We start from the raw sequence: 16,370 nt of genomic DNA, 5'->3' as shown, positions 1-16,370 counted from the left end.
GAATTGGCAAGTTCTTGAAGAGTGGATGCTTTAATTGAAATGCTGGAACTATTGCATAGCTATATTCTGATTTTTTTTCCCTCCTCCTATTTTCCTCTCTCAGTTATGTAACTTCATTCTTGATCAGATAGATTACATCAATAAAAGGCAGCGTGGTATATCTCGTGTCCTGACACCAGAAATACAGGCTAGCATGAAACCAATATACACAGGTAAGGAGCACTACAGCTGGGTTAAATTTGATCCTTTGCACTTGGTGTGGGGGATATTTTTTTGTCTCTTTTCCTAAGCCCTGCTAGTTAGGGTTCACAGATCTTGTGCATGGTACAGTCCATGTAAATAAACACAGACTTGGCCTAGCTGGGAGGTTGAAGCAGTTTAGTTGCATTGGCATGATGCTTTGAATTGATTTAGACTACTGAGCACTGGCTGAGGGTAAGTTAGCCTGGAGAGAGCACTGTGCTCCAGTTGTTGCCCTGCCTCTATGAGGGTGCACAGGGTAGGTCTGCCCACAGCACAGGGAAGGTTAGACAGCACCTGAGGGCCTATGTGGTGAAGTAGTCCTGTGAGACCTGGCAGGTGGTACTCTCAACTGGAGAGAGGTATTCTCTCACCTCTCTTCCGTTGCTTCAATTGCAAAGTCATGACTTACATTCCTTAACTTTTTTATTACTGAATATCCATTAAACCAGATACTTCCCAGAGAAGAAAACTAAGAATTACACTGTAAATGCTGTTGACTAGGGCAAATTCTATCATAGAAGTGTAGCTTGAGTTCTGAGTGAGTTGCTGTGCCTGACTTGCCAAAAAGTGTTAATGGACAAACAGGAGGAGCTGCTTCTGTTTTGCAGCCTTTCTGAACCAAGGATAGAAGCTAAAATAGGTTGTAGGGCTTTACTGGTAGGTTTCTGATTGCATAGGTCAGGAATAACTGGAACTGGAAATGTCTAGTAATGAGAGAAGTAAAATGTTTTAGGGCAAATTCTAGGAGCAGTGGAGACCTTGGGAGAGGTGCTTTAGCATCTTCTCAAGAGGGCCAGGATATGTCCTACCTGCTATAGTTAAGTTGCTGACAGAGTGGTATGTGTTGACTGTTGCTTGCTGGAAAAAGCAGTAGGCATTGTATACTGTGCACTTTTTGTGTGTGTGCTTAGAACTCCCTCTAGAGACATTTGGCAGAGTTTACACTTTGTCTTGCTGCTGCTGCAGTTCTGTGGTAGTGGTGGTAGACTTCAAAGCTGACGCACAGCAAGGACTAGGGTTTGCTAAAGATGCCTCAGAGATGGCATCAGACTGGAGGTGGATTGTGTGACCTTGGAGGCAGCAGGGTGGATGTGTTTGTTGAAGCCTTTCACAGCTGTTCTTCAGTCTGTTTGCCTTACAAATTCTGTAGCCTTTATCCCTAGAAGAGTAAATCCTTTCCTTATTTTCCATCTGGCTATTTGGGCCTTGAATTACAAGGTCAGCTTTGGCTCTCTGGCTACTGCTATACCCATACAGCTTAATGTGGACCCTTCTTACAAGATGCAGTGTGACAAGTTCTGATCTATGTTCTCTGCAGATGGTAATTCTTCTGGTGCATCTGTTTGCTAATTACTGCATGTTGTTGGGAGGTATTTTCTGAAGGAGTGGAATGTGCATTAAGACTTGTAAGAATGTGCTGATATTTAAATAATGTCTCTCTTACAGTTTGTAACCAGCTGAATGGTCCAGGTTCTTTCCAGAGAATGAAAAACCTCATGCAGGATTACATCCATGAGCACAAGCAGAGCATGTTCAGCACAGCCATGTACAAATTACAGCAACAACTTGAGTTGCTGCAGGTGAGAAGAAGCAGAATTAAGGTATTTCTTAAAAGTAGTTGGCCTTGTGCTGTGGTTGCTGCTGCTTAGCTTGCAGCACTGTGCAGCTATAATGGATATCCAAGTCATGCTGCTGTATTTAAATCATGATTAAGATGTAAAATGATATGCAGGTGAGCTAAGTGTAACTGAGCTTCCATAGATGCAGATTTTCACAATGTCCTATGTATAATATGAATCCCAGAGTATTTTTAAGTATTGTTGAACTCATGAGTTAAGCAGTTAATGTATCTTCAGGTGAGACTTGAAAAAAGGAACAATTGAGGATGATGGCAGATCTCCTGTTCTGGTAGCTTATAAATTAGTCACATGTTTCTGTAGCTCCCTCTACACTTAAGATTGTAGAATAATGCTGTAATGATTCAGCTTCAGAACAGTTTAGCACCAGTTGATAAGGAAGTGTGTATTTTGATCTCAGTATTTCTGAAATACTAGCAGGAGTCTAACTAGTTGTTTGCTTGCACATCTAATAACAAGCTCCTGAAATAGGCATCTGCAATCAGCAGGCTTCTGTAGATTCTACTGTTAATCCTTCCTCCTGCTGCTCAGATGTGGCAGATTAGAGATCCAGGTGTGAATGTAATTGGAGAAAGAGAGCTGTTCTTACCTAGACATCTTGAGTGCTAGACTTAGAAGAAAAGTATAGTGTGTAGTAGTAGCTTTACTATGTCAGCTGAAAGGAGAGGCAGATCTACAGATGTGTGTTGAAAGGTTTTCTGTGCTATGAAGAAGCTGGAGATTATTTCCTGAAGCTGTGTAGGTGAGGTGCGGGTTGCAGCAGAGCATGGAGTTTCACTGTAGAATTACAGTCTGAGCTTGCTCTATTTTGTATTGCTTTCTGAGTTTTTCTTACATGGGAACTGACAAGAATATTTATCCTGATTGATGCAATCTAGGGGATGAAGAGGGCTGCTGGGCAGGAGTTCTGCTACTAAGAAAAACTTGGCATCTCTTTTTAAGAAAGCACTGCATAACATGAAACCCTAATGACCTGTCGCTTTTTTTTCAGCAATACATCTGTGCCAGTTTTGAGTGGTTGGTGCAGAATCTGAATAAATCCCTGACTAGGCAATTTGAGCCAATACTGAAGACTGTCCAGAAAAATGACAACATTGTTCCAGGTAGAGAGATCCATGTCTGTACTTCTTTCTCTATTCTCTACAAAAATGCTTAGTGATAGGCTAAAATTAAATATGCAGCCTCTCAGAAGTCAGTATGCTTTTGGGGAATGGTTAGGAGCTGTTTATAGACCTAAAGGTGCAACGCAGAGATGCTGCTGCCATCTCTGATGAATGTAGTTTGTGCATTTTTGGAGGTGTGCCAAATTTTGCTACTGGAAATTGTGTTCCCTTCAAAGCTAGGAAGAAATACTCTAAGTTTCACATGCAAAAAGGTAAGATCCAAGCTGCACTTTGCATTGCCTAGTGTGGCTGTGTGAATTGTTTCCTCTTTGTTAGACTTGATCTGCCTGCATCTGCATGCTTTACCATCAGGCAGAACCTTGTGCTTTAGTGTGTTATATTGAAAGGTGTGAGAATGACTTCTTAACCACACAGATGTTTCCATGTTTTGAAAGAAGAAAACCAAAGACACTCTTAGAAGCTCAGCAGTAAAACATAGGCCCTGTCCTCTAGCGTGAGCTGGTGGGAGGAGCAAGTATTTCTCTCTCTGCGTCAGCAACTTGTTGAAAGAAATGACGACATTTAATTGAAAATATCAGGAAAAAAACAGTATTTACGTACTGTGTATGCACTGAAGTGATCAAAACTCAGTTGTCCTGGTTATTACACAGACTCACAGCAAAAAGACAATCCCTGCTTAAAGAATTCATCCTCCAGAGGTATGGTGGTTTTAGCAAGTTGTTGAAGGCAAAGGAAAAACAGGTCTTTGTTTTTACATGTTAATTTGAAAGACCTATCTAAAATGATTATTATTAGTTGTGATCAGGCAAAGTTATCTTACTCTTGCAGACCTATTAGGGATGAACGGTGTTTTAAAATGAATGGAGAGCATATTAATGATGCCATTATTTGTTTATCAGTATAATCAGCTCAATTAAAAGATAAAGAGCTGGAAGTGAGTCAGAACATTCAGAGCTGAGTGTTGTATTCTGGGAAGAGGCACAGCTGGGTGGATGCTGAGTGGTGACACGCAGCTGCTAGTTGTGAGGGAAAGCATGGAATATCAGCCACCTGAAAGCAAAGCCCTGCGTGCACAGCATGGCAGCTGAAAACTGGCTCTTCCTTTGGTGTAACTGGGGAAAGTCTAAGCTGCTGGCGCAGATGAGTTCTTAGTTCAGACACTGTGATGAGATTTTGGGGTTAGGACCATCAGGGTTTTTTTCCTTATGGGAGAAAGAGGCCTGTTTGTGTTTTGTTTCATAAAAGCATTATGGTTCGAAGAAAGCTGAGGATCACCTTGACGCTGTTACAGTGGTAGAGTTGGCTGTCGTGGAGATAGGTTTCTATCTCCAGGTTTCTAGCATTATCTGTGCTGTATAAACTGCTGAGAAATGCTGCCTGTCCACTGGAAAGTGTTTCAGCTAAGTTATTTGCCTATTCTCCTGCTAAAGTGCTTTCATGGCTTATTGGGATCTCTTCTACAGTTGCTACCAGTTTCTTGCTTGAAGAAACACAAATCAATACTAGATACATGAAATCCTTGTTGTAGGTTTTTCCTGCAGGTGTTCCTGTTGCAGTCCTGAATCATTTAAGGCTGCTAAGCAGAGCAGTAATTCTTCTTCCTTTAATATTTTATTCAGATTTAGTAAGCATCTGTGCCAAAGTTCACCAGATTTGTAAACTCTCCTTCGTGGATTACGCGCTTCCCAACCCTAGTCAAATAGGTGCCTGTTCCAGATCTGCTTCCCCTGAGAAAGAGCTGCAGGAGGGCAGGGAACCTCCAGACTTCGTGGGAAAGTGCAGTGTTGTCCGTATTGGGACTTTGCCACTTATTCATATCGCTTCCATTCAGGTACTGCATTTAAAGCCTCTCTTCCCTGGGGTGGAAGGACAGTGAGTTAGAAGCAGTGGGAGATGTGCAAGAGAGCCCACCAGGGCTAAATGTGCAAAGTGGAGTGGTACTTTGGGCCCAATATCATAGCATCCTGTCATATGAACCTGCATTCTTGTCTTTGAGAGTGAGCATAGATGATGCTAAGGAAATAAAAATAAAAATAAAAAAAACATCTGGAACGTATAGAATAATATCTTGGTTGATATATCATCTCCCTGCTTCCAGGAGACAGCAGTTTTTATATAGCCAAAATATATGATATTTTCTTCTTTCCTGCACTGAGACTCTCTAGTACCCGCAGCTAGGCTCTGTATCCCCTCTCTCTGTTTAAATGACAGCTCACTGGTGTGCACCTTCTTTCTGCATGTTTTATCTGAGGAAGCTGGGTTTCTTGGCTACTATTTATTCTAGTGCAGACTTGAATTGGGCTGCTTTGCTGTTGATTCAGATTGTAACAAAATTTCCTCTTTTAATTGAATTTCTCTTCTGCCTAAAGTTTCTTCTATGCATAGCAGCTTGCTGCAGTGCTTTTCATAAAATTTGAGATAGATTTTGAAATTTTATTTTTTTTTTTTAGACCCTAGTATTTCTCCATTTTGTCAGGCATTGGACAGCCATAAAATTTAGGTTTCTTTGAGATCTTCTAGGCTGGCCTGATTTTAAATTTGGACTTATTTATGGTGGACCTGCAAAATCCACAGCTTCCTTGCATGTTATGTGGTTTGCAAGTCATAGTGAAGGTTTGAAAGCTCCAAAGAAGATAGGAATTGCAGTACTGGTCACTTCAATGTTCTCTCTTGTCCATGACACTAAAAACTGTTAGCTGCAGAAGGATGTGTATTCTGAAATTACTCCCTAATTGTCTTTTAACTTATCTTTCTAGCCTGCCAGGAGCCTGGTTACAATCTCAGCACCTTCTTTCTGAAGCAGCTTTATTTAGCAAATGCTATTTACTTTTTTCTTTTCTTCTATGCTGTATCTGCTGATATGTAAGATGAATTTAACAATGCCTCAGTTGAGGAAAAATGCTTTTAAGTGGTACTTCAACTTTTCTTTACATGTCTTCATTCAGAAATGTTAAGAAAAACACTTGTATTACCGAAATGTTTTGTAAAGGATTGATTGTTAGAAAAATGTAAAATTTCATTTATGTTTCAGACGTCTAATTTTTTTTTCAATACTTTAATGTGATAGATCCATATATGCTTTCACAACACAGAATTTACTTTCCTACAATCCCACTTCGTAAATCCACTAAGGCAGATATTACTTCCCTCACTCAATTGCTCAGATGTCAGCATGGAGGAAAAAAATAACATTCAAGCTTTATTTTCTGCTTATGTCGAAGAAAAGAAAAAAAAGTATGCACAGGGCAGTGAACTCTGCTGTCCCGTAATATTTAGTTTATTTTCAAAATTACTGGTCTTACACAACTCCTCGTGAAGTTCAGATTCGCTACTATGAAAAGTGTAAGTGTACTATGTCCTGTCTTAAAAATGAGTTGTGAGATTACAGTAGTCAGCAGGATTATAGAACTAGTGCTGTTTGGAGATACTTGTTAACTTTTAAGCTTTCAGTCCAAATTATTACTTTAAGGAAAATTTTTTTGCTTTTTCCACATTCTTCGTATTCTGCTTCCTTCCTTTATACATTTGTTCTTTAACAGCAGACTTCATTATTTGGTATTTAAGTAACTCATTGACTTGTATACAAATAGTTTTAGCAAAATTAAATTTAGGCATTCACAAAGAATAGTTTCTGATGTTCCTAAAAACATCACTGAATCATGAGCAGAATTTCAGACTTATTTCCTGGGACCGGAATAGTAAAATGAACACAACTTATGTCTTTTGCTTTGAAATGGATTGGTATTTTGACTGTTCTATTTACTATTTCTTAATTTGTCATCTAATGAAGAATATTTGTCCCTTTTGTCTTTAAGATATCTGTACAAGAAATCACCATCAGCTTCAGAGGTCAGTAATTTGTAATTATAGTTATTTATTGTTCATCCTCACCTTCCCTTCTCCCTTGTGCAAAATGGAGAGGTTGTCTGTAGAGTCTGGAATTTGATGTCTGTGTTTTGAACTCCTAAGAGAAGATTGTGCTGTAGTTGTGAAGCTTTGGGTCAGCAGATGTGTCCTCCTACACAGGCAGAGCAGTTGTTTCTCAGTCATTTCGCACACTGGATCATCTGGCCCCACAAGCTACATCCGTACATCCATACTCCCCCAGCAGAGCACATACACATTTCCAGTGCTACTTTACCTGCACTTCCAAAAAAGGCAGGCCCAAACTTTCATCTGGGAGCCTCTCCAGGTGCATAACCTGCTAACCTATTAACCAGAACTATTAACGTGTATAAATCCATTTAACTAGTGTTTGGATTTTCCTGTGGGAAGTCTGCACCAAGGCTCCTAATGACTGACTTGCTTTGAATTAAACCAACTACGTTTTATTCCCTTTGCCATTGTCTATTACTGTAGCTTAACTGGGAGTTTTACAATAGTGTTTCTATCCTAGGAAGCTGAGGTAGGACTTTGCTACTTGTGTTCCAACTCTGATTAAAACAATACTCTCCTCCTTCGTCTGAAGGGAATGAAAGCCTGATGGTGCCATTCAGCAGCGTGTATTTCTGTGAATGTTGCTTCCATTTGTATTATCTGAACCTGCACGTTTCTCCTGAAGGTGCCAATGGTATTTACTCCAGGTGGGGAACATGCACACCCAGAGCAAGTGAGTGGGATATGTTCTTTTAACTGCACAGAGTTCTACACTTCCCTCTTTTTGTCTCCTCCTCTTCCTGATATGTGTACTCTGGTCTGTAATTGGAGCCTGAGATCCTTCAACTGTCATGCTCAAGCAATACGTAGGCTATGATTGAGGAAAGCATCTATGCCGTGTCATGTTGGTGGGGGCATCAAAAAAGGGAAAGGCAAGAATAGTTTTGTGTGGGTGTGGCAATGGGAGTAATTTGAGGTTTTTTATTATATATATTTTTTCTTTTCCCAACCTTTGTGGCATAGAAAGATTATACTTCTATAACTCATTTGGCATTTTCACCTTCATAGGTTTCATGCTATTTAGGGACTTAGCACTAATACCCTTAGCTGCTCCTGATGCTACCCTGTAAAGCACTATTTCAGGGGGCTGCTGTTGCTTTAACCAAAGTTCTTGCATTTGTTAACAAGTGCAGGGAGCATGGAAGAGTACGTCATAGAATCATAGAATCAGTAAGGTGGGAAGGGACCTCTGGAGATCATCTAGTCCAGCCTCCCCGCTCAGCAGGGTCACCTAGAGCATGTTAGACAGGGTCGCATCCAGGCGGGCCTTGAAGATCTCCAGAGAAGGAGACTCCAACCTCCCTGGGCAACCTGTGCCAGCGCTCTGTCACTCTCACAGGGAAGAAATTCCTCCTCGCGGTCAGGCGGACCTTCCTGTGCTTCAATTTCTGCCCATTGCCTCTTGTCCTGTCACCCGGGACAACTGAAAAGAGCTTGTCCCCGTCCCCTTGACACCCTCCCTTCAGGTACTTGTACACACTGATCAGATCCCCCCTCAGTCTGCTCTTCCCCGGGCTGAAGAGGCCCAGCTCTCGCAGCCGTTCCTCGTAGGGCAGGTGCTCCAGCCCTCTGATCATCTTCGTAGCCCTATACTGGACTCTCTCAAGTAGCTCCATGTCTCTCTTGTCCTGGGGAGCCCAGAACTTGACACAGGACTCGAGATGAGGCCTCCCCAGGGCTGAGGAGACGGGCAGGATGTCAAGTGGACATTCAGTGTTTTTCTTCTCCTTTATGTGCTCTCCTACTGCACTTGGTATAATGTCCTCTCTGTCCTGGCTGCAGCCAGCATGTGTGTCAGACTAGCTGGCACCACAGCAAAAGTTCTCCTCCATTTCGCTTTATTGACCTGATCCTGTGGTTGTTCTAACGGGTTGCTCTGTGGACCTGGGGGCATTATACTTCTATAGCAGCAAGTCCCATGATGAGAGGACATTTTACATCAAAATGCAAATGGACCTAAATTACAAAGCTGGTCTGATGTCATCTCAGCATGTGAAAAGTAGGATGCAGGAGAAAAAGTAACAACACTGTTAATATTCAATACATGAAGGCATTTCTTTGATGCCTTTTGTACAGTTGTTTAATTATGATGATTTTCAGACCTAGGTAATGAGGAGGTTCTTGTTGTCCTGGAGACACCAGAGGACCCAGGGTCTTTCCGTAGATTGATGGAATTCGTATCGGAGAAACACTCTGGCACTCCCTGGTTCCGCGAGCTGAGCCTTCAGCAGGGAAGAGAGAAACTGGAATCTCTGCAGGTGTATTACACAGCCGAGGTGAGTTGTTCTCCAGCCTCTTTGCTGGTGTAGGATATTGCAGGAAGATTGTTGGACAGTTCTTACCAGATAAAGAGAGTTGTGCATAGGTTGCTGAGGAGAGAAAAAACCCCAGCAGATTAATAATTAAAGAGAGAGAGAGAGAGAAAGACCTGTAGGCCAGCAATGCTCTCTACCACCAACCAGTTCAACAAGTAGTGATTACTAGACTCCTATTTTAGTTTAAAGAAAAAAAAGAAAAAAGATTATTCAAAAACTGCAAAAACTTAACATGTAGGAGAAAGCACTTCTCTTCTAACCAAATACTGATGATCACTTAATACACCAAACTTTTATGTCTTATGGCTAAACAAGTGGGCATGAACTGTGTATGAAATAAGCAGATTTCTAGCTTAACAAGTCAGCACAAAAAGTTTTCTGAAATCAAATTCTACAGCAGCAGAAAATTTCATCATTATGGGTAAGTGACCTTAAAGACTAGTGAGTTCTTTGAAGAAAGTGTCATTGATTCTAGAGCTGGTGTAAGGTGACAAGTTCTGAGTGGCTCCTGCTGGATTTCAGGAGCTTTTGGTGAGCCCCTTGTGCATGGAGTTGTAGTACAGAGGTGCCCAGGGTTTTCTGCAGTTAGCTGGCTTGAAGACCACAGGCTGCAGAGAAAAAGGAGAAGAACAGCTGATGCTGAGTCCTGTGCTGCAGCATCTGGTGTGAGGACTCTGCTGCTCATGCAGTGTAGACTTAGCCTTTTGTCTGGGCATGAATTATCCAGGTTCAATCTCTATCTGTCTATTTTTGAAAGTCTTAAAGCAGAAGACTTGTAGTTCAACTGAATTGCAAGGCTGTGAAGTGTTCATGCTGCATGACTAGCAGATTCCTTTTGTTTGTTCTTTTATTTTCTTTTTTCTTGTTTTGGAAACATGGGAGATGAGTTAATTGTTTTTAAGCAAATGAAAACCCTTGAAAAGTCCCCACAAAACATTCAAACATCCAGTAAAAATGTGTGACAGATTGGTGTTGCTGCAACCCTCATCTACTAACCTTGGCTGTTAACCTCAAGTTAACAGATACTGGACTTTTGTTTACTTTCCACAGGAATCAAAATATGCTCATGGAGAAGAACTTCCTGAGATTCCAGGTTCTAGTTTGCCAGAGGATTTACCAGTGGCTGGCTCCACTGCATGTCAACCCCTGACTGTTGGCCCATGGTTGCATACAAACAGCAGAAAGAGAGGAGGAGGAGGAGAAATCCTGTCACAGCCAGAGAAAAAACACAAAGGCAGTGCTGTAGAAAAGAGCCCAGAAGTGAAGCCAGCTGAGAACCTCCTGCTGAGGTAACTTCTCTGCCTGATCAGTGGGGCATTGTTCAGCCATTGATGCTTCATGGAGCTGAAACCAATGGCTGCAGCAGCAGAATATGTGATATTACCCTTCCCTTGCTCTCATCTTTACTTGCATAGCTGTTGTGCTTGTCAAAACAATTACAGTTTTGAGACAAAGTGCTTGCAACTGTAAGTTCAGAAAGTTAGTAAATGTGAATAAAAGCTGATGTACAAATGTTTTGCAGCAGCACTGCCCAGAATGACTTAGAGTTTGTCTGATAATGCTCCTTGTTCTGAGGCTCCAGCTGGCTGCTTATTCATAGAGAAAGTCCTTTTCATTCCAAGAGACATAGCTTGGCTGGTTCCAAAATTGTCTCTGTTTGAATCCTGAGTTGGATCTGGTACAGAGAGAAAAGATTTTTGCCACCTTCAGGAAGAGCATCAGTTTGTGATAAGGCAAAGGCTGTGTGGGTTCCTGCCTTCCCAGGACTTTGATATTGGAGTTTGGATTGGAGACTGTACAATTCTGTAGCACTATCCTGGAGGCTTGGTACGTCTGAGGAGGGCGGTGGACAGCTCTGTTCAGTCACAGCTGCTTCTTCTTGTAGTGGAGCTTCCAAAAGCACAGAGATGCAAAGACCTGTTTTCAGCATAGCTGTGTTAATTACTATTAATTTTACTAATTGTTCTAAATTCACAAGTTTACATGTTATAGCAGACCTTTTTCTCTAGCCTTTTCCTGTCAGAGAGGAGGCAGTTGCAGTTGAAATGTATCCCTGCCTATTAAAGGTCTACCCTTCAGACCTTTTATCTAGCACAGATGTTATTGCTGTGCAGCTGTTTTGCCTTATGTGCCATGGGGAGCTCCTGGTTGCCCCTCTCTAGGGACAAGACCTTTGTCATGCTTCTGGGCATCTGGTAGGTTTGGAATTAAGGACAACAACAGCTCTGTCTTTGCTTCTGCTTTTTGAGACTTACGCTGCTGAAATGTCTTTTCTTGGTGACATTTTTCTTTTAATTCAGCCAGCAAATACCTGGCAGTTTGGAGATCTCGGTGAAAAGCATCTTGCCAGGTGAAGCAGTGAGCACAAGCAGAGCAGGCCTGCAAGGATGTTACCAGTGGACTACAGCTTCCTTTCAAGGCACATCCTCATCTAAGGTACCAAACTGCTCTAAACGTGGGCCCCACACTGTAAACATACTGCAAGCGCCCTTCGTCAAGGGCTTCACGTACTCTGAATTTTAGCATTGGTTTTGTGCGATTATTCTCCATATGTCTGACAAAGAAATGTCCTTTTTGAAGGACCCAGTTATCAGTTTTAAAGCATAGTCAGCTGGACTGTAAATTCAACAGGATGGAGTGGGTTCATCTGGGTGCCCCCCTTTGCTGTTTAGAGGATGGCCAAGAAAGATGGACTTACGCAAAGAATGTTGCTGAGCTGTTTGGTGCAGTGTTAACTGGCTAATTACAGATGTTACGATGCAATGATCAAATTACAGTAGAAATAAGGATGGCTTTGGTCAGATTTTAATTACTCAGCAAAATAATGAAACGAGTAACAGGTTAAATTCTGATGTGAACAGTAGCATGGATGATTGTGCTGATCTTGTAGTAGTTTGAAGAGCCAACTTCCTCTCAGGCCACAACCCAACAAGGCACTTTGTAGAGGTGACTGCCTGTGAAGAACCTGCCTGTCTACAGGACAGAAATAGCTATTTTGACCCTAGATACAGCTCAGTTTTACCTGTGCCAGCTGGTGATGATTGTACCTGTGTTTGACTTAAGGAAATACAATAAATTCTCAAGTCTGTTCTTCTCAGTGGCCTTTGAACATCTCTATTCTCTCTCCTTCACACAATAACATGGAATACTTCCTCAGCTGTTATAGCAGCTGGTTCTTAAATTCTGAACCATGCCAGCTTTGGGGTAACATGACTAATCAGTCCTGAACAATATAATGAAAAGCTCTGTGGAAAATTGAGATTTATGAAGAAATTCTGATGGAAATAAATGTATTTCTTCATTAAAACAAAAGCGAAAACAGAGAATGTGGAACCCATGTGATGACTGTAGTTTATTTGAAACCAGACAACTGATCTGAAAACTGAGTCTTCAGTTCAGTGACTGTTCTCCTGAGTGATAAGTTCTGTCTTCCAGCTCATCATCTTGTTTGCAGAATCAAGACATACAACGGCAAAAATCTTTTTGTAAAAATAAATTATGATTGATATTATGGAATGTTGTGATTATGGAACATATGCATTCCTTGTAATGCTTTTATCTGTATAAGTTCTTGTAACAAAGCAAAGTATATTCTCCATGCCATGGCCTTGTGCAGGACTAGCTAATGTTGTTTTGAGAAGTTAAGCCATAAAGGCTGCAGAACTCAAGGAGCAGTCTACAGTAGCATCTGAGAAAATGCCTTACTGTTCATCTGGCCAGTTCAGATCCAGTAAAGACTTGCTTTTGGCTTCTCACACACGCAGAAGTAGATAAACTGAGAAGTTTTTAAAAGGAGCTCTTCACATAATCGTTAGTTATTCCTCAGCTTATTTACCCTCTGCAGATTGCTGGCAGAACTGCTCTAAAAGCTGAACAGCTGCAGCAGGGACAGCTCCTGGGACTCTTGCCTTGCTGAGCCCAGAGTGATAGGAGCAAGAACAGCTCAGGGCACAAACTGTGCTGCCAGTGATGTGCACTATAATAAATGTAACCGGCTGGTTTGAATTCTTTCCTCAGGCGGAGGTGAAACATGAGACAGACGCGTTCCTTATCCTGCACTCAACAGGTGAGTGACAGTAGCTAGTGTACGTTCACTGTGGTGCAGACGCTCAAAACGTTCAGTCTGGGGTCTCATCCCCCGCTACAGCAGATCAAGCACGTGTATTATCCCGTCTGCTCTGATCAAAATGGGCTATTGCCTTCTGGAGCCTCGGCTCCGCTTTGTTTCACAGCGCGGGTGCAGGCACAGAGACAAGGAGTGACTTGGCTCCTGGATGGGCCACTTGTCCTTGTAGCAGGCGGGCAGGTTGGTCGCATACCATGTGCCCTTGGCAAACCCTGGCTGGCAGCTCCCAGACTGTTCCTCCTCCTTCCCCTGACTAGATGGAGCTTGCAGGAGGATTTTTTCCATGCCCTTCCCAGGGACTGAGGTGCGGCTGAGCTGTTACCTTTGAGAAGGGCAAGGAGAATCTGGGCGAGTGTGACACTGCTTGTGCTGGTCCTCAGGACCCTCTCCTGATTGCCAGGAGCTTTAGGAGGTGAAAGCAGCTTTGCAAGGGCACCAGCAGCTCCCTCAGCACCTTAGTGTGCCTCGATCCAGTGCTGTGGGTGTGTGTCTGCCCAACTGGCTGAAGTGCTCCCCAGCTCCACTTTCCTCTGTGGTGGGTGATGCTTCACTCCTATAGACTCTGTCGTTAGACCCAGGGACCTGGGAAGGCCTGACCTTACCTGTGAAAACCAAGGCGAAAAAAAAAAGCATTGAGTACTTCAGCCTCTTCCACGTGCTTGGTTATCAGGTACCTTGCCCCACTGAGCAGCAGACCACATCCTCCTTAGCCTACTTGTTGCTGCCAACATCCTTTTAGAAGCATTTTTGTTCTTCATCCCTCCCTTACTACTTCCACCTCCAGCTGAGCTGTGGTTTTCCTCACTCCATCCTGATACGTCAGGACTAAAAATTTCCAGTGACTGCAGAAAATACTTGTCATACCTCATTTCGTCTTAAATAGTAAGACTCAGATACAGTTCAGAAGCACTGTTGTGAGGGTGTGAAACCACTAAAGTGCTGCTTCCCGTTTGGAGACAATCATGTGGGTGAACAGAAGAGCTGCTTGGGGGAGAGTGGATGACTCCCAGATTCACTGTGCTTCTCGCTAGTCTAGTGATGCAGCTGCTGCTTAGGGAAGGCAGAAGGCAGGTTTGTGACAGACGTGTGTTTGCTTTCTGCTGGCCTATACCCTGTTGCAGCCCGTGCTGGGAGCGGTTTGCATATGTGATCAGGGTACGGCACACTGTTGCTTCAAGCCTCTCTTAGCTGTACTGAGCACTTGAAGACACGTAGGCAGTGCCAGCCTATGCTCCCCTTGATAGTGTGAACCCTAAAGAGCAGGGAAGAGTTGAGAACTGCAGAGAAAGACAGCTCAGGAGGATAAAGAGGGGAGGCAAAATACATGGGGAACTAATAGGTGTGGGATAGAGGTGAAAATATCCAGGTAATTAGAAGATGAAGAGAATCAGTAGAGGGGAAAGACAATTGTTTGCTCCAGGGCATGATGCAAGAGGGGATGAGAGATGTGTCCAGCGGCCAATCCAGCCAGTGACAGATTCCTGTGGAAAGGCTGCTGCTCGTTAGACTAGTGCTGATTCAGCAGTGACAAGTCCAGGCTGGCAGCCTGAGCTAATCTTCCTTTTCCGCTTGCAATCACTGCAGATCTCTCTCACGTCCAAGACGAAGACGGTGCTTGGAGAACGTGCCAGCCCCCAGAACCTCGAGAAGGCAGCAGCTCCAGTATGGATGCAAAGGAGACGAGTGGGAATGCACACCCAGCAAGGGGCTTCTGGGCTGCACAGTAGGTACCGTAGGGGGTGGTTTGTGTATTTCAGTAATCTTTGCCTTGCACATGGATGTAGCCAGACATTACAGCGACATGAAAGGCTGCAGAAATGATTCAGAAGCAAATTATATCATACAATCTTATGCTGATAAATTACTCTTCAATTACCATTTGCTGAGCCAAATCAAGGCACTATCTATGCTCCGCTTCAGTTCTTGGCTTCCTGGGAGGAGTATGTCCAAGAGAGCACAACAGAGCTTTGGTAGAAGGCTGCAACGTTTGCTTGAATAATACCTATTTCTTTGAATAATACCTATTTGAGAGCAAAATTAAGCCAAATTATCCAAATGCAAGAAAGACAGAGTCCTGGGAGTCTGCCTCTGTCCAGAACACAATTCCAGAATGCATCCAGCAACTTTTCAACGTGGCTTTGAACAGAGGAAAGAGTGAAACAGGTTAAAGCAAAAGAAAAGGAAAGGCTTCCTAAATCCATTTAGTGACGGACTCTGAAGTCTCTTGAAACGTGTCTGTAAGTCCAGAGCCATAATAGAGAGTCAATTCACCAGCTTGGAGAGGGGAAATGGGATAGTGTGAACTGACTAGCAAAAACCCTTTACAATAATTAGGATCTCCATTGCCAAAAAAAGAAAGAAGAAGAAAACAGAAAACCAGGACGAGCAAAAAATGTCATAACAGGAGGGCACTAAACAATGGTTTGTCATGGATCCTTGTGGACTGCAGCAGCATAGCGCTCAAAATTCAGCAGGGATGGGGAAAAAAAGACTTTTGGAGTTTAAAAGTATTGAATTGCACTTGTTTAGGGGTTTGTTTTACTGAGTGTCGTATTAATTTCCTTCTTTCAAGTGGCATAGCCAAAGGTTGGGGCAAGTGAAAGGCCTGGGTTTTTTTGTTGGTCCAAGTGGCCGTTCCTGCGTCTCGTCACACGAGCACTTTGTTCCTGGTGTTACGCGCTTCGGCGCCGGTGAGGACGTGCCCGAAAGCTGGTCCTGGTGAAAGGAGAAGCCCTGGGAGGCGACGGAGCGAGCCCCCGTGGGAAGCACCCGTGCGCTGCAGCGGGGTTCCCGTGAATTCACTTACCGGTTTCATTAAGGCGTTTGCTCTCTGCCCGTCTCCCCTTCTGCGCGCTCCTCCCTGTCGCTCTGTCCTTCCCCTCTTGTGCTGCCTCGTGGTGGCAGTAGCAAGGTATGTTTCATGTTGTGGGTCAAGGTGGACCCTTAACCTCTATCGGACTTTGGGGAGTAAAGGAAATAACTGTTGGGA

The 16,370-nt window shown here is 43.1% G+C and overlaps 1 protein-coding gene across 2 annotated transcripts in view; it reads left to right on the top strand.

Moving 5' to 3' along the window:
* The window catches only part of LOC134137583 (uncharacterized), a 30,173-nt gene extending 13,803 nt beyond the window's left edge, over positions 1 to 16,370 (top strand). For both annotated transcript variants that reach the window (XM_062570731.1, XM_062570733.1), the window contains 12 exons: positions 104 to 212; positions 1,690 to 1,823; positions 2,872 to 2,983; positions 4,624 to 4,835; positions 6,820 to 6,853; positions 7,473 to 7,613; positions 9,041 to 9,216; positions 10,306 to 10,544; positions 11,556 to 11,691; positions 13,273 to 13,321; positions 14,966 to 15,104; positions 15,302 to 16,370. In XM_062570731.1, the coding sequence (XP_062426715.1) occupies positions 104 to 212; positions 1,690 to 1,823; positions 2,872 to 2,983; positions 4,624 to 4,835; positions 6,820 to 6,853; positions 7,473 to 7,613; positions 9,041 to 9,216; positions 10,306 to 10,544; positions 11,556 to 11,691; positions 13,273 to 13,321; positions 14,966 to 15,104; positions 15,302 to 15,380 (1,560 nt within the window). In that variant the 3' untranslated portion in view covers positions 15,381 to 16,370. The remainder of the gene's footprint in view (positions 1 to 103; positions 213 to 1,689; positions 1,824 to 2,871; positions 2,984 to 4,623; positions 4,836 to 6,819; positions 6,854 to 7,472; positions 7,614 to 9,040; positions 9,217 to 10,305; positions 10,545 to 11,555; positions 11,692 to 13,272; positions 13,322 to 14,965; positions 15,105 to 15,301) is intronic.

The sequence above is a fragment of the Rhea pennata genome, chromosome 2 (genome assembly GCF_028389875.1).
Source record: "Rhea pennata isolate bPtePen1 chromosome 2, bPtePen1.pri, whole genome shotgun sequence".
Classification (NCBI taxonomy): domain Eukaryota; kingdom Metazoa; phylum Chordata; class Aves; order Rheiformes; family Rheidae; genus Rhea; species Rhea pennata.
Note: the sequence above shows the minus strand (reverse complement) of the source record. Positions and strands in the feature narration are given on the sequence as shown.